This window comes from Chlorocebus sabaeus, chromosome 16 (assembly GCF_047675955.1).
Source record: "Chlorocebus sabaeus isolate Y175 chromosome 16, mChlSab1.0.hap1, whole genome shotgun sequence".
Lineage (NCBI taxonomy): Eukaryota > Metazoa > Chordata > Mammalia > Primates > Cercopithecidae > Chlorocebus > Chlorocebus sabaeus.
In genome coordinates this window covers 77,814,957-77,837,414 of record NC_132919.1, presented here as the reverse complement: position 1 = coordinate 77,837,414, position 22,458 = coordinate 77,814,957, and the positions used below count along the sequence as shown (strand labels likewise).

The window sequence follows — 22,458 nt, the reverse complement described above, 5'->3', positions numbered from 1 at the left end:
CACTCACATACACACTCTCACATACTCTCTCTCACACTCTCACACTCACACACACTCTCACACTCACACACTTTCACACTCACATACACACACTCAACCACACACACTCACATACATACACTCACACACACACTCACTCACACACTCACACTCACGCACTCACATACACACTCTCACTCTCTCTCACACTCTCACACTCACACACACACTCACACACTCACATACACTCTCACATACTCTCACTCTCACACTCACACTCATGCACTCACATACACACTCTCACTCTCTCTCACACTCTCACACTCACTCACACACACACTCACACACACACACACTCACTCTCACACACACACACTTTCACACTCACATACACACACTCAACCACACACACTCACATACATACACTCACACACACACTCACTCACCCACTCACACTCACACACTCACATACACACTCTCACATACTCTCTCTCACACTCTCACACTCACACACACACACTCACACTCTCACATACTCTCACTCTCACACTCACTCACACACACTCACACTCACACACACTCACACTCACTCTCACACACACACATTCTCCTGTCCTTGGTCTTCTCATGGTGCCTCCATCAGGGAAGACTGTCTCAGGCTAGCCTGGAGCAGAGCCTGGCAGTGACACAGGGTCAGGAGGCAGCATGTGACCCTAGTCTGTCATGAGGGCCACACAGCCCCATCTGTGGAATTGGGCTTACTTCACACACACCCAACTGAGCACCCCCCTACTGCAAAAGCCCAGTGCTGGGCGGCCATGGCTGGGAGAAGAACAGTTCCTGCCCTCGAGGAACTTACAACCCAGCAAAAAGACAATAAATTACACCCTCAGCTGATGACTGACTGTAGAGCTTTTTACAGATGTTTTAAAGGGAAATATAAAATGCATGGCATTGAAGAAATATTAAACAGAAACCGGGGGAGAAAAGGCACAGAACAAAACCATCTAGCTAAATTAGCATGGGGAAATCATTTGCTTGTAGAAATTCTAGCAGCGTGCTCGTGACCGGTGGGGCCTGCTGGATGTGCCCAGTGCAGGGAGAACACAGCCACGTCACAGAGCCAGCCCAGCACACTGGCACAGAAACTCGGGCAAGAGCAGGGGGATGGAATTACCGGCCCCCCAGTTACCCGCTGTAAAATCCAACCATCACACAACATCCCTCCCGGGGGTCATTTATTAACAGGGGACCCGTGAGAGCACCGCGTGCTTCTTAACCCACAGAGGACAACCTGAAACAGCAAGACGTCCCCTGACAACAGGGGTCAGGACTGGCCTTGGTCCTGCTCCCGCTCTCCCCGAGCCAACAAGCAGCAGCCAAAGAGCAGTGTCCTGGGTGGGCACTGTGCCTACCTTGATCTGTCCAAAGCCGATGGTGACTGTAGCAGCAGAGGTGAAGCCTTTGATGACGGGGCAGGAAATGAAGTCCAGCAGGAACCCTGGCCGGCCAAGAGGGAACACCAAGCTGGTCCCAGCTCCACCCAGTCCCAGAGGATGAGGGGCGATGTGAGCTGGGGACACTGAGCTGGTCCCAGCTCCACCCAGTCCCAGAGGATGAGGGGCGATGTGAGCCGGGGGAGGCGGCACGGGTGGGATTGGGGAGCAGACATTGCAGCTACGGACTGGGGGTAACACATCCTGCTTGGCTGCTCTTGGAGAGCAGAAAAGGGAAACTGGGGTCTGAGGCCACAGGCACTTCTCCAAAGTGTCCTGGCCTCTAAGCAGAAAAGAGTAGACTAAAGGCCAAGCGTCCCACCCCCTCTACCACCCACCCACCTACACACCAAAACACACACCCACACCCACACCACACGCACACATACATACCCACACCCCCATGACACACACACACATACCCACATCCCCACGACACACACACACACACCCAAACCCCCACGACACACACACACCTACACCCCCACGACACACACACACCCACATCCCCACGACACACACACACCCACACCCCCACAACACACACATACCCACACCCCCACGACACACACACACCCACACCCCCACGACACACACACACCCACACCCCCACGACACACACACACCCACACCCCCACGACACACACACACACATACCCACACCCCGACACACACACACCCCCACACCCCCATGACACACACACATACCCACACCCCCATGACACACACACACCCATACCCCCACGACACACACACACACCCACACCCCACGACACACACACCCACACCCACACCCCCACGACACACACACACACCCACACCCCCATGACACACACACCCACACCCCCACGACACACACACACACCCCCACACCCCATGACACACAAACATCCCCACACCCCCACGACACACACACACACCCCCACACCCCATGACACACAAACATCCCCACACCCCCACGACACACACATACCCACACCCCCACGACACACACACACCCCCACACCCCCACGACACACACACACCCCCACACCCCGACACACACATACCCACACCCCCACGACACACACACACACCCACACCCCCACGACACAACACACACACACACCTACACCCCCATGACACACACACACCCCCCACACCCCCACGACACACACACACACACACCCCCACACCCCCACGACACACACACACCCCCACACCCCCACGACACACACACACACACACCCCCACACCCCCACGACACACACACACCCCCACACCCCCACGACACACAACACACACACACACCCACACCCCCACGACACACACACACCCCCACACCCCCACGACACACACACACACACCCACGACACACACACACACCCACACCCCCATGACACACACACACACATACCCACACCCCCACGACACACATGGGGATAGACCTTGAAATGCAAACAAGGAAATGCTGAGGTCAAGGGCATCCCCTTGGTAAGAAGGTAGAGCCTCACCCAAATGCAGGACCCCCATGGCCAGCTGGATGCAGCCGGACAGGAAGGCCAGCAGCACAGCATAGGCAGGCTCGTGGAAGGTGTAGAAGGAGACCAGAAGGGACATAATGGCGGTGGGTCCCAGAGTCACATCCCGGGAGGTGCCCAGGAAGAAATAGACGAAGCAGCCCACGAAGGCAGAGTAGAGGCCGTACTGTGGGGAGAGGCAGCGGTGAGCACGTGGGAGGCCGAGGCCTGTCCACCAGGTCCCTAGTGTGTGCATCCAAGCACGGGATCTGTGGGTGCCAGCTGTGTCCCGGGCACCCAAGCACGCACAGGTGAGAGGTGCACCACCCTGCCCTGTGGGTGGACCTGCGGTGATCAGGAGGCCACTTCTTCAGCAGCACCTAACTGGGGGCTCAGGGTGCAGACAGCAAGGCAGAGGGGTTGGTGCAGGCCCGTGTGCTGTGTCCAAGTCTGAGGAAACATTCTTTTTTTTTTTCCTGAGACAGAGTCTTGCTCTGTCACCCAGGTTGGAGTGCAGTGGCATAATCTCGGCTCACTGCAACCTCTGCCTCCCAGTTTCAAGCAATTCTCCTGCCTCAGCCTTCCCAGTAGCTGGGATTACAAGTACCTGCCACTGCGCCTGGCTAATTTTTGTATTTTTAGTGGAGACAGGGTTTCACCATTTTGGTCAGGCTGGTCTTGAACTCCTGAGGCCTCCGTGAGTCATCTCACTGGCCTCTTCATAACCAGCTCAGTGTCTGTGTGTACCAAACAGGCACAGGAGCCTGGATCGGCCCAGAGACAGTCATGCATCACACACTGTAAACCAAAGGTTCCTTGGCGCCCAGGGGCTGGAAACCTGGAATCTCTGCTGGTGTCTGGGATTGATACTGTGTATTCTGCACTGCTTCTGAGATGTGGCTGGCAGCAGGGTCAGACACCTCACCTGGGGCGGGAGTCCAGCCACTTCAGCATAGGCCAGTGCCTGAGGAATGGCAGTGAGGCCAACTGAGAGACCGGCGATGAAATCCATCTTCAGCCACTGCAGGGAGTAGCTCGGCAGCCACGCCAGGATGGGCAGTCTCCTCTGCAAGGCCGCAGGGGAGCAGCAGCAGGCGCTGGAGGCCATCCCGGGGCCGGAGGACCTGGCCTGACCCAGAGCCGTCACCGAAGAAGGCATCTCTACGGTAGGGCTGGGGGGTGCAGGTGACATAGACCAGCAGTGAGAGTGTGGCCTTTGAAGAACCCGGCAACACTGGTCAGGGTCGATGGGTGTCAGGAGGGGTCACTATGGGTCTCCCCTTCCCAGGGGGACTGAACCAGACGGCTCTGAGAGGAAGCCAACAACGTGCACAAGACGGGGACTGGGCCAAGACTGGAGGGCCCACCACGTCCCTCATCACTCTCTCTCCCTGAATCCCCCCCGTGCAAATCCTGGGTGCCTTCTGTCCCTTCATCCTCAACTCTCCCAGATAAGAAACTGATAAGTGATTTCTTATTGAGAAGTCTGAAGACTAATTAATTAAGCTCAATACTTCTGGCCCCTGGAGAACCGGCTTCCTTTGCCTTTTTTCCCCTCTCCCCAGGGAATTTAACGGAGAGAGAGGCAGGGCCCGCGGGCGCACCCTAGGCTGGCGGGGGGTGCGGGTGACAGCCGGGAGATCCGGAGGGGTTCCGAGGTTTTCCAACTGCGCACCAAGACGGGCTCCACCCACTACAGTGGACTGCGGCACTCGTGGGGGGCTGGGGGGCGGTCCTCGGCTCCTGAGGCCAGGCCTCGCTCAGCCCCCACCTGTGGCTTTCAGAGTCCTGGAGTTCTAGTTGCTTCTGTGAGGACATCAGAGGCGCCCGGTTAATTCAGGTGCGCAGCATCTTCCAGGGCCCCGGCGCCAGCGCACAGAGCTGCCACCCCCACCCCGCCACGCCACCGGCCGCTCCGGGCAAAATCCACTGCCCAGCCCCCGGCCCCGCCCACGAGGCCGCTGGCTCCGGACCCTGGGGTCTCCGGAGGAGACCCCGCGCCACCTGACCGTCCGCGGTCCCTTGGCCCCGAGCAAGGCCGAGGGCCGCGGCGACCCGGGTGGGGACGCGGCGGGGGAGTGGTCCCCACGGGAGGCCCCCGCACTTTCGGACTCCGCGCTGGCCCCCGCGTCGGCTGCCCCGGGCGACCCAGGCCACTGTCCGCACCCCCCGCCCCCAGTCCCCGCTCGCCGCCCTTGCGGGCCACGGACTCACCCACTCGGCGTTGCAGCTTGGGGTCTCCTGGCGTCGCCGCAGCCGGGTCCGCAGGAATCGCCCGGGACAGGCCGGGGCGAGGTCTGGCGCGCTCGTGACCGGGGGCGGGGCGGGGGCGGAGCCAAAGCGAGAGACCAGAGCCGGGGCGGGAGCGGGAGTGGGAGCCGGAGCCGCCGCCATGCGCCGGCCCGGGCCCGCCTGCTGCGCGCTGCTGCTAGTCCTGGGGCTCTGCCGGGCGCGCCCCCGGAACGCACTGCTGCTCCTCGGTGAGTGCCGACACCGCCCCCCCACGCCCACCTTCTGTGGCCCGCGGAAGTGGCCACTGGCCTCCACCCCACCCGTGGTCAATGCTGACCCTAGTGTGCCCTGCCCTTGTATCCCCACTGCCATTCCCTCTCGTCCTCCTCTCTGTGTTGCCCCCAGACTCTTCATGGGTGTCTCCCCAGAGAGGGCAGCAAGGGCTGGAGGAGTGAGCCCCAGCATCCAGCACCCCTACATTTACCTCCTGCCGCCTGTCCCCACCCTCCTCTGACCCTGCCCAGCCAGGGCTCAGGGGTCCACGGATCCCAGATCGCTCTCGGGAGGGGATTCCAGAGGAGGGGCTGGTGCTCAGGTCCCCAGAGACTGCAGACAGGGTGCCCTCCTGGCTCTGGCTCTCATCTCCCCGCTGCAATCTTTTCTGACCCCATAGGCTGTGGCTCAGCTGTCTTTCCTCTTGTCCAAAGGGCACAGCCCTCCACCCCCCACCCCCAATCCCAGTCCCTCTCAGAAACCCCGGGTTCCTCTAGCACAAGCACTGTGTTGCTCACAAGACTTCCGGTTTGGGTAATCAGGGCTCTGGCCCATGACAAGTGATGAGGCCAAACCCAAGGCCTGCGATTCTTTCCCCTTCTGAGGTCTGGCACCCTGCCAGGTGCCCTCTTTCTGATTAATTTTGTGGTCTCTGGGCGGGGGTTCGGCTCACTGTAACATAAACAGCTCTCCTGCCAACTCCTTGCCTCCCAGAAACTCAGCAGAGAACCTGCATGGATCCTCATCTGTGTACGAGGATTCCTACAGGAGGCTTTCAGAGCCTAGGCTACGCGGCCACTGGGCTAGGGCCTGTCTTAGCACGGACTGCCATGGATTGGCTTAAACAGAAATGTATTTCTCACAATTCTGTGGGCTGAAAATCCAGGGTCAGGGTGCCAGCTTGGTTGGGTTCCAGTGAGGGTCCGCTTTCGGCTTACAGGTGGTCACCCTCTCACTGTTTCCTCACATGACAAGTGGATGGGGGTGGTCTTACTTCCTTTTCATTCTTTTTTCTTTCTTTCTTTCTTTTTTTTTTTTTTTTTTTGTGAGACAGGGTCTCACTGTCACCCAGGATGGAGTGCAGTAGCACAATCACAGCTTACTACAGCCTCAACCTCCAGGCTCAAGTGATCCTCCTGCCTCAGCCTCCCAGGTAGCTGGGACCTCAGGTGCACTTCACCATGCCTGGCTAATTTTTGTATTTTTTGTGGAGACGAGGTCTCACTGTATTGCCCAGGCTGGTCTCGAACTCCTGGGCTCAAGCAATCTTCCTGCCTCGGCCTCCAGGGTCCTGGGATTACAGGCATGAAACACTGCACCTGGCTCTCTTTATTTTCTTATAAGGCCGCAGTCCTGTCAGATCAGGGTCTCATCCTTATGAATCATTTAACCTTAATTAAGGACCCTGTCTCCAGATACAGTGATGTTGGCATCAGGGCTTCAGCACATGAATTCTGGGACGACACAGTTCAGTCCACAGCAGGCCCGCAGCCAAGTGCCGAGGAACTCTGGGTTTGGAGAAGGGCAGCTTTCCTCCTGGCCTGCGGGGAGGGGGGTAGGGAGCACAGCCCACCCCACTCTCCCTCCGGGTCTGCCTGGCTGCCATGCGCTCACACCCCGTGGGTACTGTGGGGTGGAGGATGGGAGCCCAGCTGGAAGGTGCCCAGCCTCCTCTGCCCGTGGACCGCACTGCCTCTGAGGGAACTGGGGAAAGTGTTGGTCCTGGGGGCTCCCACCAGCCTCTCCTGTGGTGCCCCCAGTGTCCTCTACTCCAGAGCAGGGGAAGAAGCTTGGTGTGGTTGTGGGAGTTCAGCGGCCCGTCCCTGTTTCCCGCTGCCCAGTGTGTGGCCTTGGGCACTGCACCTCACCTTTCTGGGCCTCAGCTGCTTTGTGGAGAGTGAAAGCGTTGAAATAGACGACCTGCAAGGTCACTGGGCCTTTGAGATGGCATCAGTGAGAAGCAGCGGTGGGACGCACACACATAGATCTTTAGACGTGCCCTGGGTGAGGCTCCACACAGTTTCTGCAGAGCCCAGAATTGCCCAGCAGTTCGGTGGCCATGCATTCAGCCGCTGTCTGCCTAAATGCCTAGCCAGCTAACATGCCCACCCAGGTGGCGTGCCTACTGGGGTATCATCAAGCTTGTTGGGATATCATGCCTACATGAGTATCTTGCCTACTCGGGTACCATGCCTGCCTGCTCACATACCTACGCAGGTACCAGGCCTGCCTGGGTACCATGCCCATCTGCTTATACCCCCCAGCTGTCAGTTCAGCCTGTGTACCATGCCCAACTACCAACATACCCACTGGGTATCATGCCTTCTTAGGATATCATCAAGCTTATTGTGGTATGATGCCCACTTAAATACCATGCCTGCCTGCTAACATACCACCCAGGCATCATCCCTGCTGGGTACCAGTCCACCTGCTAACATACTCAGGGGGTATCAGGCCTGCCTGGGTACCATGCCTACCTGCTTATACCTACCATCTATCAGTCCAGACTACATACCACGCTCACCTGCTAACATACCCACTGGGTATCAGGCCTGCTGGGTACCATGCCCACCTGCTAACATACCCACCAGGTTTCATGCCTACTGGCCACCATGCCTGCTTGCTGATATACCCACCAGGTATTGTGCCACTAGGTACCATGCCTTCTTGCTAACATGCCCAGTGGGTATGGGGTCTTCTGGGTACGTGCCTGGCTGCTAACATACCCACCAAGTATCAGACCTGCTGACATGCCCTCTGATACCATGCTTGCCTGATGTACCCACGCGGGTGTCATGCCTCCTAGGTAATGAAGTGCTCTGTCAGAATAGCGTTTCGCGATGAGTGTTCACGCTGGGCCAGTACCATGCCCACCTGGGTATCTTGCCTCCTGGCATCACAGCCCCAGCCTCCCTCACTCCCAGTGCTGTTTCTCATGACCGCAGCCCACCATGTGCTCTCTGTCTCCCACCTTACACAGCGGATGACGGAGGCTTTGAGAGTGGTGCGTACAACAACAGCGCCATCGCCACCCCGCACCTGGACGCCTTGGCCCGCCGCAGTCTCCTCTTCCGCAACGCCTTCACCTCGGTCAGCAGCTGCTCTCCCAGCCGCGCCAGCCTCCTCACTGGCCTGCCCCAGGTGAGGTGCAAGGGCAGGAGGAGGGGATGGGCAGGGAGTAGACAGGCTGCGTCCGGGGCCCAGGCCTCTGCCACGTCTCCCATCCCCGGGCTCCCTGGGGGTGTTGCCCGCTTTCCCTCCCACCTCCAGGAGGAGGCAAGAACAGCCTACGGCCGTGAGTGCAGACTAGGGGCTCCAACTGACCTACCAGCCCTGGCTCCACCACTGTGTGTGGCCTTGAGCAAGTAACCTACCTCCCTGTGCCTCAGTTTCCCCATCTGTAAGATGGTGGGTATAATGAGATGCCACTCTAGTTATGGGGATTGGCGGGGCTCATGCTTCGTATGTAAACAGCGTGAGGCCTGTGGACTGAGTCAGCGTGACCCGCCGTCGCCACAGTGTCCCAGGAACGCCATGGTGCGGGGAGTGGCTGCCGCTGGGCACACACACTCCTGTTTTATTGTGCTAAAATGCACAAACATCGATGTTCCCATCTTAGCCATTTTTCAGCACACAGTTCCGGGGCATGAAGTGCACACCACCACACCTGACTAATTTTTGTATTTTTAGTAGAGATGGGATTTCACCATGTTGGTCAGGCTGGTTTTGAACTCCTGACCTCAAATGATCTGCCTGCCTCGACCTCCCAAAGTGCTGGGATTACAGGTGTGAGCCACTGCGCCTGGCCCCCCTTTTGTGTCCTTACTTCACTCAGCACAATGTCCTCAGGGTTAACCATGCTGTAGCACGAGTCAGAACTTCCCTCCTCTTTAGGGCTGAATCATAGTCCAGTGGATGGATGGACCCCGCATTTTGCTTCTCCATTTGTCCGTCAGTGGGCACTTGGGTTGCTGCTACCCTTTGGCTGTTGTGAATAAAGCTGCTGTGAACACGGGTGTTTGAGGACACTTATTGTTTTTTTGTTTGTTTGTTTGTCTGTTTGTTTTTTGAGATGGAGTCTCACTCTGTTGCCCAGGCTGGAGTGCACTGGTGCCATCTCAGCTCACTGCAACCTCCACCTCCCAGGTTCAAGCCATTCTCCTGCCTTAGCCTCCTGAGTAGCTGGGACTACTCCCGAGTAGCTGGGACTACAGGCGCCCACCACCACACCCAGCTAATTTTTGTATTTTTAGTAGAGACAAGGTTTCATTATGTTGGCCAGGCTGGTCTCGATCTCCTGACCTCGTGATCCACCTGCCTCAGCCTCCCAAAGTGCTGGAATTACAGGCGTGAGCCACCGTGCCTGGCCGGCAGTCTGAGTTTTTAAAATGTACAATATCTTTTACAATATAAAATAACTAGGTAATAAAACAAGGCCTGGCCCTGTCTTTTTCACTCTGTAACATGTGATTGTAATAGAAAAGTTCAAAAGTACAGACATGTGGAAAGAACATCAAGGCCGCCCTCGTGCCAGTGCACGCCCTCCAGGTCCCCTTCTTTCTTGTGAAGTCCTCCTTTCACAAGAGGGACCTATGGGCCTCTTGGGCAGGGAGTGGGAAGTGGAGCCAGTCTCTCTGGGTGCTGGCCACTCAAAGTCTAAATCAGGGCCCCGAGAAGGCCCCTGGGGATGGGAAGACCGTGGGAGAACAGGTGCAGCAGGCGGGCCCTGGCTGCCTGGGGGCCCTGGAGCTCATGCACCTTTGCTGGCAGCATCAGAATGGGATGTACGGGCTGCACCAGGACGTGCACCACTTCAACTCCTTCGACAAGGTGCGGAGCCTGCCGCTGCTGCTCAGCCAAGCTGGCGTGCGCACAGGTGAGGACCCTGTGCCAAGGACAGGGCGTGGGGTGAGGCACCGAGGCCAGGCCAGAGCCCAGGAGGTTTGGCACCTTGTCCCAAGGCACCCTCAGCCCCTGTGGCCTGCCCTTAGCTCTTGTCCCAAAAGACCTGGGCCTGGGTCCCCTGGCTGGGCTGCGAGTCCACGAGAACCCACAGTGCGCTTAGGGCTGAGGGGGGCAGAGAAGGGAGCAGAGGGGGCTGGGAGGCAGAAGGGACTCTGGACAGGCCTCTCTTCCCATCCAGGCATCATTGGGAAGAAGCACGTGGGGCCGGAGGCCGTGTACCCGTTTGACTTTGCTTACACGGAGGAGAACAGCTCCGTCCTGCAGGTGGGACGGAACATCACCAGAATTAAGCTGCTCGTCCGGAAATTCCTGCAGACTCAGGACGACCGGTATGAGTCGCGGCCCCTGCCCTTTCCGCCTGGCGACTGGTCCCAGAGCACAGCCTGGAGTCTTCAGGCGGGATACATGGGCCCCCACGTGGCTGGAATGGGGGCGGGGAGAAGGTTCCAGGTACTCGAATTAGCCTGGTCAGAGGGAGAAGAGACCTGGGGAAACTGAGGCGGTGAGGGTCACAGGTTGACTTCCAGATACAGAGGAGGAGGCAGAGCCGAGGGGCTTCCTGTGCCAGGCGGCATTGGCCCCGCAGCCTTGGCAATGGGCCTCCTCCCGTGCAGGCCTTTCTTCCTCTACGTCGCCTTCCATGACCCCCACCGCTGTGGGCACTCCCAGCCCCAGTACGGAACCTTCTGTGAGAAGTTTGGCAATGGAGAGAGCGGCATGGGTCGTATCCCAGACTGGACCCCCCAGGCCTATGACCCACTGGACGTGCTGGTAGGCGGGCCCCTCTTGCATTTCAGGATGCCCGTCGGCCCTGGTTCAGGGACCTGGGCCTCCTGCGAGCTTGCAGCCTTGGCCCTAGATGATGAAGAAAGATGCGCTGACCAAACTGGATTCAGGTTCCCATCCTTGGGACCACAGAGAGAACCGTAGAGAGATGGGGTGGTCCAGAGTGAGGCTGTTCTGGGCTCATCCATTTGTAGGAGGCCCCGGGGAGAAGGTTGGACACTGCTCCCCCAGTCCGTCTGTTCTAATCCTGGCTCCCCACTGCCTGCCCCAGGTGCCTTACTTCGTTCCCGACACCCCGGCAGCCCGAGCCGACCTTGCCGCTCAGTACACCACCATCGGCCGCATGGACCAAGGTGGGCTTGCAGAATGGGGCACTGAGAGGGGTGCCACGGCCTGGGTCCCCAACCTGGGCCAGCGCCCTCTCAGTCAGATCACGGCAGGGTGTGGGTGAGGGTCCCAGTGTGGCAGGCCCTGTGCTGCAGCCGGCAGAGCCCACATTGAGAGGTGGGGCCTGTGGGTGGCATCAGGACCCACCCTGGGACTGCCCTGATGTGGAACTGCTCCTGGGCTGGGGCCTTAGGGTGCCCCAGAGGTTGGGTGAAGACTTTGGATACTTCCAGCCACAGGACCTGGGTTGGATTCGGGGGTTTGGAGTTCCCTAGTGTAGGCAGATGGAGAACTTGAGGTATGTGAGTTTTTGTGGTTGTCCGAAAAAGCCGCGTGAACCGGATGGCTTACAGCAACCAAAATTTGTACTCTCACAGTTCTGGAAGCCAGAAGTTTGAAATCAAGGTGTCAGCAGGGTCACGCTCCCCTGAAGGTGTAGGGGACACCCTGCCTTTCCTCTTCCAGCTTCTGGGGGCTGCGCCAGTGCTCAGTGTTCCTAGGCTGGCGGTAGCATCACCCCCATCCCCGCTTAAGCCTTCACGCGGCCTTTTTTCCTGTCTCCTCTTCTGTCTGTGTCTCCGCTTCTTTTTTTTTTTTTTTTTTTTTCCTGAGACCGAGTCTCGCTCTGTTGCCCAGGCTGGAGTGCAGTGGCACAATCTCGGCTCACTACAACCACCACCTCCCGGGTTTAAGCGATTCTTCTGTCTCAGCCTCCAGAGTAGCTGGGACTGCAGTCGCCCACCACCATGCCCAGCTAATTTTTATATTTTTAGTAGAGACAGGGTTTCACCATATTGGCTAAGCTGGTCTTGAACTCCTGACCTCGTGATCCGCCTGCCTCAGCCTCCCAAAGTGCCGGGATTACAGGAGTGAGGCACCGCGCCCAGCCTGTTTCTGCTGCTTATAAGGACCCTGTCGGATTTAGGGCCTGCCTGAGTACTGCAGGGTAATTTTGTCCCAGGATCTTTATCTGCAAAGTTCCCCTTTCCAAACAAGGCCCCCTTCACAGATTCCAGCACACATGTCTTTTGGGCTCGGGGATCATCATTTAACCCACAACAGGAGGTCGGGACCTTTGCCATTTCCCTGTTGGTGCCGTTAATTCTTAGTGACCTGGGAAAGAGCGGGTACAGAGGAAACCTTGTCTTCTGGCCCCTGCCCTATTTGCTCCATGGGACAGACACGAGATTCCAGAAAACTCAGAAGCCGGCGGGCACCAGGGAGCAGCTGCCTGGGGGTGACACAGAAGTGCCAAGGGATGACTGGAGTCCCTGGAGGCCTATTCGAGGCCTGCTCAGGCAATGGGAGCTGGGCAGAGCCGGGCAAGAGCCAGGGCTAGTGGGAAGAACTACAGGATGCTTTCAAATCCGGAAAGCGCTGAGCCCAGTGGCCAGATGAAGCAGCGGGTGGGTCTGCACACACCCCTGCCTCCGTGCGTGTCTGCAGCTGAGCGCTGCTTCCCGGCCCCTCACCGCAGGAGTTGGACTTGTGCTCCAGGAGCTGCGTGACGCGGGTGTCCTGAATGACACACTGGTGATCTTCACGTCCGACAACGGAATCCCCTTCCCCAGCGGCAGGACCAACCTGTACTGGCCGGGCACTGCTGAACCCTTACTGGTGTCATCCCCGGAGCACCCAAAACGCTGGGGCCAAGTCAGCGAGGCCTACGTGAGCCTCCTAGGTACGCCTGTCTGTCTCCATCAGGGAAGGGGTGGGCGTGGATCTGGGACGGGGCCACGACCTGTCAGATGTTGCTCCACACCCATCACCTAACGTGGCTCTCAGGTCATCTGGGTGAGGAAGGGACTGTCACTTCCACTCTGCAGAGGAAAAGGATGAGGCTCAGAGAGGTGAAGTAAGCGGCTCAGGACTGCACAGCTGATAAGCACTAAGCTAGGATTCTCGCCTAGATCCCACTGCTTTCAAAACCATTGCCTTTTCTCGCCTACCTCCAATGAGCTTCAGAATCACCTGGAATGCTTGTTAATGTCCAAATTGCAACCCCCAGAGTGTCCCATTCAGCAGATTTTGGCGGGCTCAAGCATTTGCATGTCTGACAAGTTCCCAGGTGAGGCCGATACTGTGGGCTTGGGGACCCCCCTTTGAGCATCTGTGCACCCCATCCTGCCTTCCTGGGGGACCCAAAGCACCTCATGACCCTGCTCATTTCTAAAAAGGCCTGAGACATCTAGTCCCATGTTATGGACGTGCAGACAAAGATAGAACTGCAGGAAGACCTTGTGAGGGGCTTGGGGTGAGCCCCTCGGCACAGGGCAGAGGCTCGCGTGTCCTGCCCACGGCCTGGCAGAGCCTCCAGGTGGGGTGGGCCCAGGGCAGCAGCAAACTCAGGTTCCCTTTCCCTCCAAGCTCGGGCCCACATCTCTCTCTGGCCCCAGATTATAAGCCAGGAGCACTACGGCCACACCCACCACAGGGCTGGAGTAGATGAGCTGCTGAAAAATAGACTTCTTTTCTGGTCCATAGGATTTTAGAAGGATCCTAAATGTCACCGAATCAGGGCCTCTTGTTATACCATTCAAGGCACCATGGCCCAGAGAGATGACATGGCGGTGAGAGGTGCTCGACAAGGCACCTCCCGCTGCTGATTGGATTGGAGAGGGTAGCCGCCCAGAGTGGCATAGGTTCGGCCCTTCCAAGGGCAGTCCTGTGTGCTGAGGGCTCTGCTGCTCTGAGATGCCGCTTCCCTTCCAGACCTCACGCCCACCATCTTGGATTGGTTCTCCATCCCGTACCCCAGCTACACCATCTTTGGCTCAAAGACCATCCACCTCACTGGCCGGTCCCTCCTGCCAGCGCTGGAGGCCGAGCCCCTCTGGGCCACCGTCTTTGGCAGCCAGAGCCACCATGAGGTCACCATGTCCTACCCCATGCGCTCCGTGCAGCACCGGAACTTCCGCCTCGTGCACAACCTCAACTTCAAGATGCCCTTTCCCATCGACCAGGATTTCTACGTCTCACCCACCTTCCAGGACCTCCTGAACCGCACCACAGCTGGCCAGCCCACAGGCTGGTACAAGGACCTCCATCATTACTACTACCGGGCGCGCTGGGAGCTCTACGACCAGAGCCGGGACCCCCACGAGACCCAGAACCTAGCCGCCGACCCGCGCTTTGCTCAGGTTCTAGAGATGCTTCGGGCCCAGCTGACCAAGTGGCAGTGGGAGACCCACGACCCCTGGGTGTGTGCCCCCGACGGCGTCCTGGAGGAGAAGCTCTCTCCCCAGTGCCAGCCCCTCCACAACGAGCTGTGACCATCCCAGGAGGCCTGTGCACACATCCCAGACACGTCCCTGTGGCCGGCCAGCCTGGGGAGCACTGACAACACCCTTCCGTCTACACTCCCATCCAAGGAGGGTTCTTCCTTCCCGTGGGGTCACTCCTGCCAGTGCCTGGAGGGGGACCAGAGCATGTGCCCAGCCCCTCCACCACCAGGGGCACTGCCATCATGGCAGACGACACGGCCGTCCTCGTGTCTGAACCACGTCCCGGCACGGGAATTCTAGACGTGTGTGATCTGTGGACAGGGCAGCACCCCCAGCCCATGACAAGGGAGTCTTGTTTTCTGGCTTGGTTTGGGGACCTGCAAATGGGAGGCTTGAGGCCCTCTTTAGGCTTTGGCAGCCACAGATACTTATGAGCCCTTCACGGATAGCAGGCAAGGGCTTCGGTGCCGCGTGGGCAGTACACAGGTCCCACCTACACTCACCTGGGAGCACAGCGCCTGGCTCTTACCAGCGTCTGGCCTAGAGGAAGCCTTTGAACAACCTTTGGGCAGGTTTCTGCTTCTTCTGTTCTGCGCCACGGTCAAGTACCTGGTCCCCAGGCAGGTTTCGGCTGATTGGCGGCAGGTTCCCTGAGTGATGAGCTTGAACCTGTGGTGCTTCTGGGCAGAAGCTTATCTTTTTTGAGAGTGTCCAAAGATGAAGGTATGGCAATGCCCGTCCTCTGGCTTGGGTTAATTCTTGGGTGGCACTGGCAGTGCTGGGTGGTGATGCCCGTCCTCTGGCTTGGGTTAATTCTTGGGTGGCACTGGCAGTGCTGGGTGGCGATGCCCGTCCTCTGGCTTGGGTTAATTCTTGGGTGACGTCAGCGTTGCTGGGAGGATGCGCCGTTCCTGCCCTGCCTCCACCCACCTCAGGAGCAGAAGCCCGGCCTGGACACCCCTCGAAGGAGAGGGCGCTTCCTTGAGTGGGTGGCTCCCCTCGCCCTTCTCTCCCCATCACTCCATACTGGGGTGGGCTGGAGGAAGCCATAGGCCAGCTATTGTAAAAGCTTTTTATTTTAGTAAAATATGCAGAAGTTCTTTTTCTGAACTCGTTTATGATGATTCCAACCTGAATTCTAGAACAGCTTCCTGATTCTTGGACACTGCTGTCAAAATGACCTTCAGTCTGCAACAGCCCGAGGAGGCGGAGGCAAGGCCAGGCGCTGGGGGACCTGGGTCCTCCCCGAGCTCTGAAGGTGCAGTGAAGATGTTTGGCCCAAGAAGGGCTGGGGTGCAAAGCCAGGTCGGGGGAAGGCAGAGTCTGCCGGGCCTTGTACAGGGAGACTGGTGCCAGGCTTCTCTGGGACACCCCCACCGAACGGGCATGGAGGCCACGGGGCACAGACCCACTGAAAGTACCATCTCCACCACCCAGAGGCTTTATTTACAAGTAAACACACTGGTCTCTGTAAACTGGAGTTCCTGAGGCATCGCAGCCTCAGAAGCTGAGAAAAGGTGGCCAGGGTCACAGCATATGTGGGCTTGTGCCTCTGCCCCAGGCAAGGGTGGCAGCAACCTTGGGGGCCACCCAGACTCCCCACCCGCTGCCTCTGTGCTTTTGGAGTGAGCCTTTGACACTTCAGAATTGTAAAGGGAAGTGCAGCCCCCACAGGTTTGAATCAGGTCTGCAGACAGGCGGTTCTCCAGACAGGCCCGGGGCCTCCGGTTCCAGGGAAGGCGTGGGAAGACGTCCCTCCTGTCCCACTGCAGAAACCTTCTCAGGGTCTCCAGTCCAGACCATGCCAAGCCTGGTGAAAGGTGAAGATGTTTCCACAGAAAAGTGTGCAGTTACAAGTGGCTTCACCGTGTGTGACCTGCACGTGGTGAGGGTTCAAGGTTAGACCCCAGCCAGAGGGGACAGCAGGCCTCATGAGCCAAGAGCCCACAGCTGTGCCAGTAGGGTCTGGGCTCAGGAACAGGACCGCATTAACAGGCACGCAGAGGCCCCCACCGTCCCAGGAAGGGGCACGGTACATCATCGGGGGTTCTGCTCCGTCCACACCACCTTCTTCTGCTCGTCGGCGATGGCCTGGCGGACACAGCTGACTAGGCCGTCCAGGTCGCTCCAGCTGTCAGGAGCCAGGCTGCTGTATAGACAGGGAGTCCGGTCCAGGTGTCCCTCCTCCTGCCTGGCGGCCTCCAGGAGCTGCTCCTCTGAGGTGCCCAGCCGCTGTAGGCCCTTCCTGCACAGGCCAGAGATGGGATGGGGCGGGCTCAGGGGAGAGCAAGGCGCCCAGGAGCCCCGGCTAGAGTAGTGATGACATGCACCCAAACACCCCTGAACACAGAGGGCCTCGCTTTGAGGGGACCTTGTAAAGAAAACAGGCCCCAGGCCCAGTGGTGGGAGGCAGTTGTCTACAACACAGCCTTGGTTCCTGGAGTAGAAAGGGCACAGTAGCAGGACATCTCGGTCTGTCCCCAGGAAACCAGTCTTTTTTTTACTTTTTTTTTTTCCGTCCTTAGCCAACAAGGATTAGATTGTGCTAGCCGAGCCCCAGTAAGTGCGGAGGCACCTGCCATGGGCTTCAGGGGAGCCCAGGAGCCGCTTCAAAGCCCCTGCCCAACCCCCAGTGTGTACCTACTTGAGCTTCTTTGCCATCTTCTCGTTGACAGAGACGTGGATGACCATGGGGAAGATGTCCATCCCGTGCAGGGCGCAGACACCGTCCAGCCGGATGTCCAGGAGGGCATGGGTGTTCTTTGTGGGAGGGAGAGGGAGAAGTGAGTCAAGATCACGGGCCTCTGAGGAAGCAAAGGGAGCCCACGCCCAGGTCTGAAGGGCCCTCCAGACAGGCTGAGGGCAGGGTAGGAGCTGGGGAGAGCTGAATTTTGTAGAGAAGATGGGGGAAGAGAGCTTGTCACTTTCTTTTCTCTTTTTTTTTTTTTTGAGACGGAGTCTCGCTCTGTCTCCCAGGCTGGAGTGCAGTGGCACGATCTCAGCTCACTGCAAGCTCTGCCTCCCAGGTTCACGCCATTCTCCTGCCTCAGCCTCCCGAGTAGCTGGGACTTACAGGCACCCGCCACCACGCCCGGCTAATTTTTTGTATTTTTAGTAGAGACAGGGTTTCACCGTGTTAGCCAGGATGGTCTCCATCTTGATCTCATGAGGTGATCCGCCCGCCTCAGCCTCCCAAAGTGCTGGGATTACAGGTGTGAGCCACTGCGCCTGGCCCACTTTTAATTTTTTTAGGTTTTAAATTTTTTGTAGAGACGGGTGTCTCACTGTGTTGCTCAGGCTGGTCTCAAACTCCTGGGCTCAAGCAGTCTTCCCGCCTAGGCCTCCCAAAGTGCAGGGATTACAGGCATGAGCCACTGTGCCCAGCCACTTTCTTCTCTTTTTATTTTTAAAATTTTTTTAGAGACAGGGGTCTCACTATGTTGCTCAGGCTGGTCTTGAACTCCTGGGCTCAAGCGATCCTCTCACCTCAGCTTCCTAAAGCTGGGATGACAGGTGTGAGCCCCAGGCCCAGCTGAGTTTGCCACTTTCTAAATGAGGCTGCTTGCTGTGCAGTCTTAAGAGTTTCCATCCCTTTGATTTTTCACTGTGAAAATCTAGAAATTGTGAGCTCTGGGGACAGAGGCGAACTTGGCATGGAGCTCCGCCAACCCCTACAGGAGGCACCCTGATGCCAGACTCTGCTTCCCAGGCCCGTGCAGACACAAAGCTATGGTTCACGGGGAGCTGCTTTTCATGTGTGTGCATCTTCAAACATGGAGAGTGTCGTTATCTGAGATTTATTCATTCTCGAACAAATATCTATTAAACATCCCCCAAGCTGAAAAAACATCCCCGAAGCTCAAGGAGCTGGGAGACCTCACCCATGGTCCCGTGGATCGTAACTGGCTGAGACGAGGTTTGGGCTCCTGCTGGGATATTGGGGCCCAGAGGTCAGCGACAAGGTCACCCAGGTCCAGGTTGGTCCCTGCACCTTTATCTCATCCCACTCCTCTGCATTCCCGAAACCCTTCCCAGGACAGCTCCCCTGCGCACCCCGCCCTTGCCCTCACCTTTTCCATGAGGGACTCCACAGCATGGCGGGTTACCCAGCAGCGGCCCCCAGACACCTCTCCCTCCTGGACGATGTCCCCTCTCTGGCTCCAGGCCTCATACTCCTCCTGGCTCAAGTACTCTACAGGTGACATTGGACAGGGCCGTCATCCACCAGCTGCGTGGGGGTCCGAGGGAGCCCCATGGTAAATACCCCTGTCCCCGTGGACCCCGCCAGCCCTGGGAGAAGCTCTTCTTAGGGCATCCGCTCGACAAACCTGACCCTGCACGCCCCGCCCTGTGCCCTGCACATACCCCTCTGTGCCCTGCACGCCCCCCCCGTGCCCTGCACGCCCCCCTCTGTGCCCTGCACATCCCACTCTGTGCCCTGCACGCCCCCTCTGTGCCCTGCACGCCCCCCCGTGCCCTGCACGCCCCCCCGTGCCCTGCACGCCCCCCCTGTGCCCTGCACGCCCCCCCCGTGCCCTGCACGCCCCCCCGTGCCCTGCACGCCCCCCCTGTGCCCTGCACGCCCCCCTCTGTGCCCTGCACGCCCCCCCTGTGCCCTGCACGCCCCCCTCTGTGCCCTGCACACCCCGCTCTGTGCCCTGCACACACCCCGGGCCCTGCACCTCCATCCTGAACTATCTGGACACAGCAGGTGAGTGTGGGAATGCACGTAGTGGGGGAGGGAAGGAGAGAGGGAAGGAGGAGGGAGGAAGGGAGAAGGGAGGGAGGGGTGGAGGGAGGGGTGGAGGGATTCCCAGGCAACAGCATACCTGCCAGGCACTTCTTAAACCCTTGGAGGAGGCACAGCTTCTCGCTCAGGATCTTCCCAACCACCCTGGGCACGAAGAGCACAGGCCGGGGCCGGGCGGGTCGATGGGGCCGCACCAGAGTGTAGGGCACCAGGGTGAAGCAGCTCTCGGCCCAGAAGCACGCGCTGGAGCCTGTGGAGGAGAGGATCCTGGGGGTGGGTGAGGCTGCGGCAGTCCCCGGCCAGCCCACCCTGCCCTGGGAGGGACTGGGTCTGCTTTGCTCACTGCAGCAGCCCCAGCACCTAGAATTCCAGGCGCACAGGCTCAGCGGACTCGCACCAAGTTCCATAGCCCCTGGCTGAGTGGCTCCTTTGCACATGGGTTACACAGCTTTGTGGCTCTCCAGGCACCGCTTTGCAGCCTGCAACTTAATCCTGTTTTCCTCTAGGCCCAAGGGAGGATGGCGGAAGCCAGGATTTTCTTTCTTCCAAAGGATCTGGGAGAGCGGCACCCTTCTCCTTACCCATCCTCCCAGGGCGCAGCGTCCCAGCCCTTCCTCTGTCCTGGGCCCCTGTACTCCTCTCCTGAACTTTTTTTTTTTTTTCCTGAGACGGAGTTTTGCTCTTATTGCCCAGGCTGGAGTGCAGTGGCGCTATCTCGGCTCACTGCCACCTCTGCCTCCCGGGTTCAAGCGATTCTCCTGCCTCAGCCTCCCGAGTAGCTGGGACTACAGGTGTGAGCCACCATGCCCAGCCCCATGATTCTTGAAGAGCAGATCCTGGCCTAAATGAGTGGCATCCCCCGGCCCCAGCTGACCAACTAGCAGCAGCTCCGAAAGCCCCTCACCCGCTCGGAGCCAGCGGCCCCTGTGCCAGCTCACCAGGCCTCACCCTCCATCCTGCTGGGGTCCAGCTGGCCCCTGTCAAACGACGAACACAGAGGGCTGGCCTTGGCTTTGTCTATACTGACGATGCGGACCAGCTTCTGTGGTCCCCCAGAAGACAGCTGAAGGAGGGACGGAGAAGGGATGAGGAGAAGCTGTTGAAGCCATCAACACAGGCCCAACACCCCCCTGTCTTCACACCCTACCCCATCAGCAAATCCAGTGTGGTCTCTGCACTATCAGACTGTGCCCACTGAACAGCCAGAATGCCCAGGGCCCGTGCCAGGGGGTGGGAGGGGGGAGGGAGTCCTCAGGTCAACAGCCACAAAGCAGGGCCCTACAGTGAGGGGCAGGCTGCAAAGGCAGGAGGAAGGGCAGAGGTCTCCCCAGTGCTCAGCCCTGTATCATCGGCAGGGACTGGCTGAGCACCGTCCCATGGTTCTTAGCAACCGCACGGAGAGGCAGGTGCTTAGCAACCTGCCAAGTGTCCCGTGTCTGGAGAGCACAAAGGTGTCTGATGCAGAGGAATGGGAATTCAGGGAGATGACTGGCACTGGGGTGAGCTGGGAGTGATGCAGAGAATCAGATACTCTGAGAGCGGCGTGAGGTGTGTCTACACTGTGCAAGAGCCTGTAGGCTGGGCGGGGGCTGCAGAGCCTGCCCTGATTTGAAGGGGCCCAGAGGAGAGACAGGTGGGGTCACCCTCCTCCAATCCGCAGCCCACACTCTCCACACGGTGCCCCCTGCCTCCCTGCCAGCACCGAGCCCCTCTTCCAGCCCACCCCAGTGGGGGCCAGGCCCCTCCTGGAGCCTCACCTTGCGGGTGACGGCGCACTGCTGAGTCATGTCCTGGATGAGGGCTATGAGCTGCTGCTGAGCCCTGCGGAGAACAGGAGAGGCCCTGACCCAGCTGCCTCCTGCCAGGAGAGCGGGGCAGGGGAGAGCCAAGCAGGGGAGAGTGGGGGAGATGGCTGAGTGGGAGAGGAGGCCCTCTACCTAGAGCTCCACACACCCCTTTGCTGCAGGCCAGAGCGCTCTACCCTGGCGGCCATCCCAGTCTCCAGAGCTTTCAAAACACTCCAGGGCCTTAGCCCACCTCTGGAGATGCTGATTGACTTGTCCTGGGGCGAGACCCAGGGGGTGCTGTTGAGCAGCCAGTGTACAGGGCCCCCCTCCAGAACCTCAATATTCATGGTGGGTCTGTGACCTGCAGCCTGGAGTCACCGAGAGAGCTGTTAGAAATGCAGAGTGCCAGGCCTCTCCCCAGACCTGCTGGCTCCGATTCCCAGGGAACGTGAGTTTACAATAAGTGATGGGGGTGCTGGGCTCAACACCTGTGCTTTCTGGCACTGTGTGTTCCGTGCACTTGAACCTTGGAGCCTCCCATAGGCTGATCTAGAGCAATGGTTTTCAACGGAGCGAGGCAGGGGGCAGTATCACTCCTCAGGGAGGGTGACCAGCTGTCCCAGCTTGCCCAGGACCGAGGGGCTTCCCTGCAAGTGGGGCTTTCAGTGCTAAGACCAAGACTGTCCTAGAACCAGGGGACTCTTGGCAACATATGGAGACATTTCTGGTTGTCACAACTGGGGCATGGGAGTGCTCCTGGCATCCTGGGTAGGGAGGCCATGGATGCTACTCAACATCCTGCAGTGCCCAGGACGGCCCCACCACAAACAGAGATCCAGCCCCAAACGTCCATGGTGCTAGAGCTGAGAAACCCAGATCTAGAATGTTCTAGAATGAACATTTCATTTGCAAGATAGAAATCATCCATCACAAAGAAACAACATCTTCAGCAGTGATCTTGGCAGGCTTCCCTCCTTAGGGGGTCTCACCACACCCACCCTCTATTGCTGGGCAGGAGGAGGAAGCCGAGGCAGGCTGGGTGCCGTTTCCCTGTGGGCCTCTCTGGGGACACACGGAGCT

At 58.7% G+C, this 22,458-nt stretch overlaps 3 protein-coding genes across 16 annotated transcripts in view; 1 reads left to right on the top strand and 2 right to left on the bottom strand.

The window, feature by feature from the left end:
- SLC26A11 (solute carrier family 26 member 11) overlaps window positions 1-5,296 on the bottom strand; it is a 33,372-nt gene extending 28,076 nt beyond the window's left edge. For 2 of the 3 annotated variants that reach the window (XM_037993636.2, XM_037993638.2), the window contains exons 1-5: window positions 5,189-5,296; window positions 4,579-4,780; window positions 3,900-4,146; window positions 2,969-3,161; window positions 1,395-1,480 (exon numbers count right to left, since the gene is read on the bottom strand). In XM_037993636.2, coding sequence (XP_037849564.2) covers window positions 1,395-1,480; window positions 2,969-3,161; window positions 3,900-4,133 — 513 coding nt within the window. In that variant the 5' untranslated portion in view covers window positions 4,134-4,146; window positions 4,579-4,780; window positions 5,189-5,296. The remainder of the gene's footprint in view (window positions 1-1,394; window positions 1,481-2,968; window positions 3,162-3,899; window positions 4,147-4,578; window positions 4,781-5,188) is intronic. The other variant, XM_037993637.2, reaches the window with a different exon arrangement.
- A 21-nt stretch (window positions 5,297-5,317) lies between these two features.
- SGSH (N-sulfoglucosamine sulfohydrolase) lies at window positions 5,318-15,951 on the top strand. 2 transcript variants are annotated; one of them, XM_037993639.2, is made up of 8 exons: window positions 5,318-5,454; window positions 8,460-8,620; window positions 10,250-10,355; window positions 10,623-10,773; window positions 11,059-11,215; window positions 11,502-11,583; window positions 13,095-13,298; window positions 13,444-14,146. In XM_037993639.2, the coding sequence occupies exons 1-8, from the start codon at window positions 5,367-5,369 to the stop codon at window positions 13,497-13,499; spliced, it is 1,005 nt and encodes a 334-aa protein (XP_037849567.1). In that variant the 5' UTR covers window positions 5,318-5,366; the 3' UTR covers window positions 13,500-14,146. The 2 variants fall into 2 exon arrangements, with proteins under 2 accessions (XP_037849567.1, XP_008011362.3); XM_008013171.3 differs by lacking the exon at window positions 13,444-14,146 and adding an exon at window positions 14,330-15,951 and having other exon boundaries at window positions 5,319-5,454.
- CARD14 (caspase recruitment domain family member 14) overlaps window positions 15,900-22,458 on the bottom strand; it is a 75,698-nt gene continuing 69,139 nt past the window's right edge. For 8 of the 11 annotated variants that reach the window (XM_073005463.1, XM_073005464.1, XM_073005465.1 and 5 more), the window contains 7 exons: window positions 21,349-21,412; window positions 20,540-20,654; window positions 19,671-19,841; window positions 18,912-19,033; window positions 17,486-17,601; window positions 16,909-17,086; window positions 15,900-16,717 (listed from right to left, as the gene is read on the bottom strand). In XM_073005463.1, the coding sequence (XP_072861564.1) occupies window positions 16,622-16,717; window positions 16,909-17,086; window positions 17,486-17,601; window positions 18,912-19,033; window positions 19,671-19,841; window positions 20,540-20,654; window positions 21,349-21,412 (862 nt within the window). In that variant the 3' untranslated portion in view covers window positions 15,900-16,621. Of the gene's footprint in view, window positions 17,087-17,485; window positions 17,602-18,911; window positions 19,034-19,670; window positions 19,842-20,529; window positions 20,655-21,348; window positions 21,413-22,458 lie in introns of those variants that run through there. The other 3 variants (XM_008013177.3, XM_008013179.3, XM_008013183.3) reach the window with 3 other exon arrangements.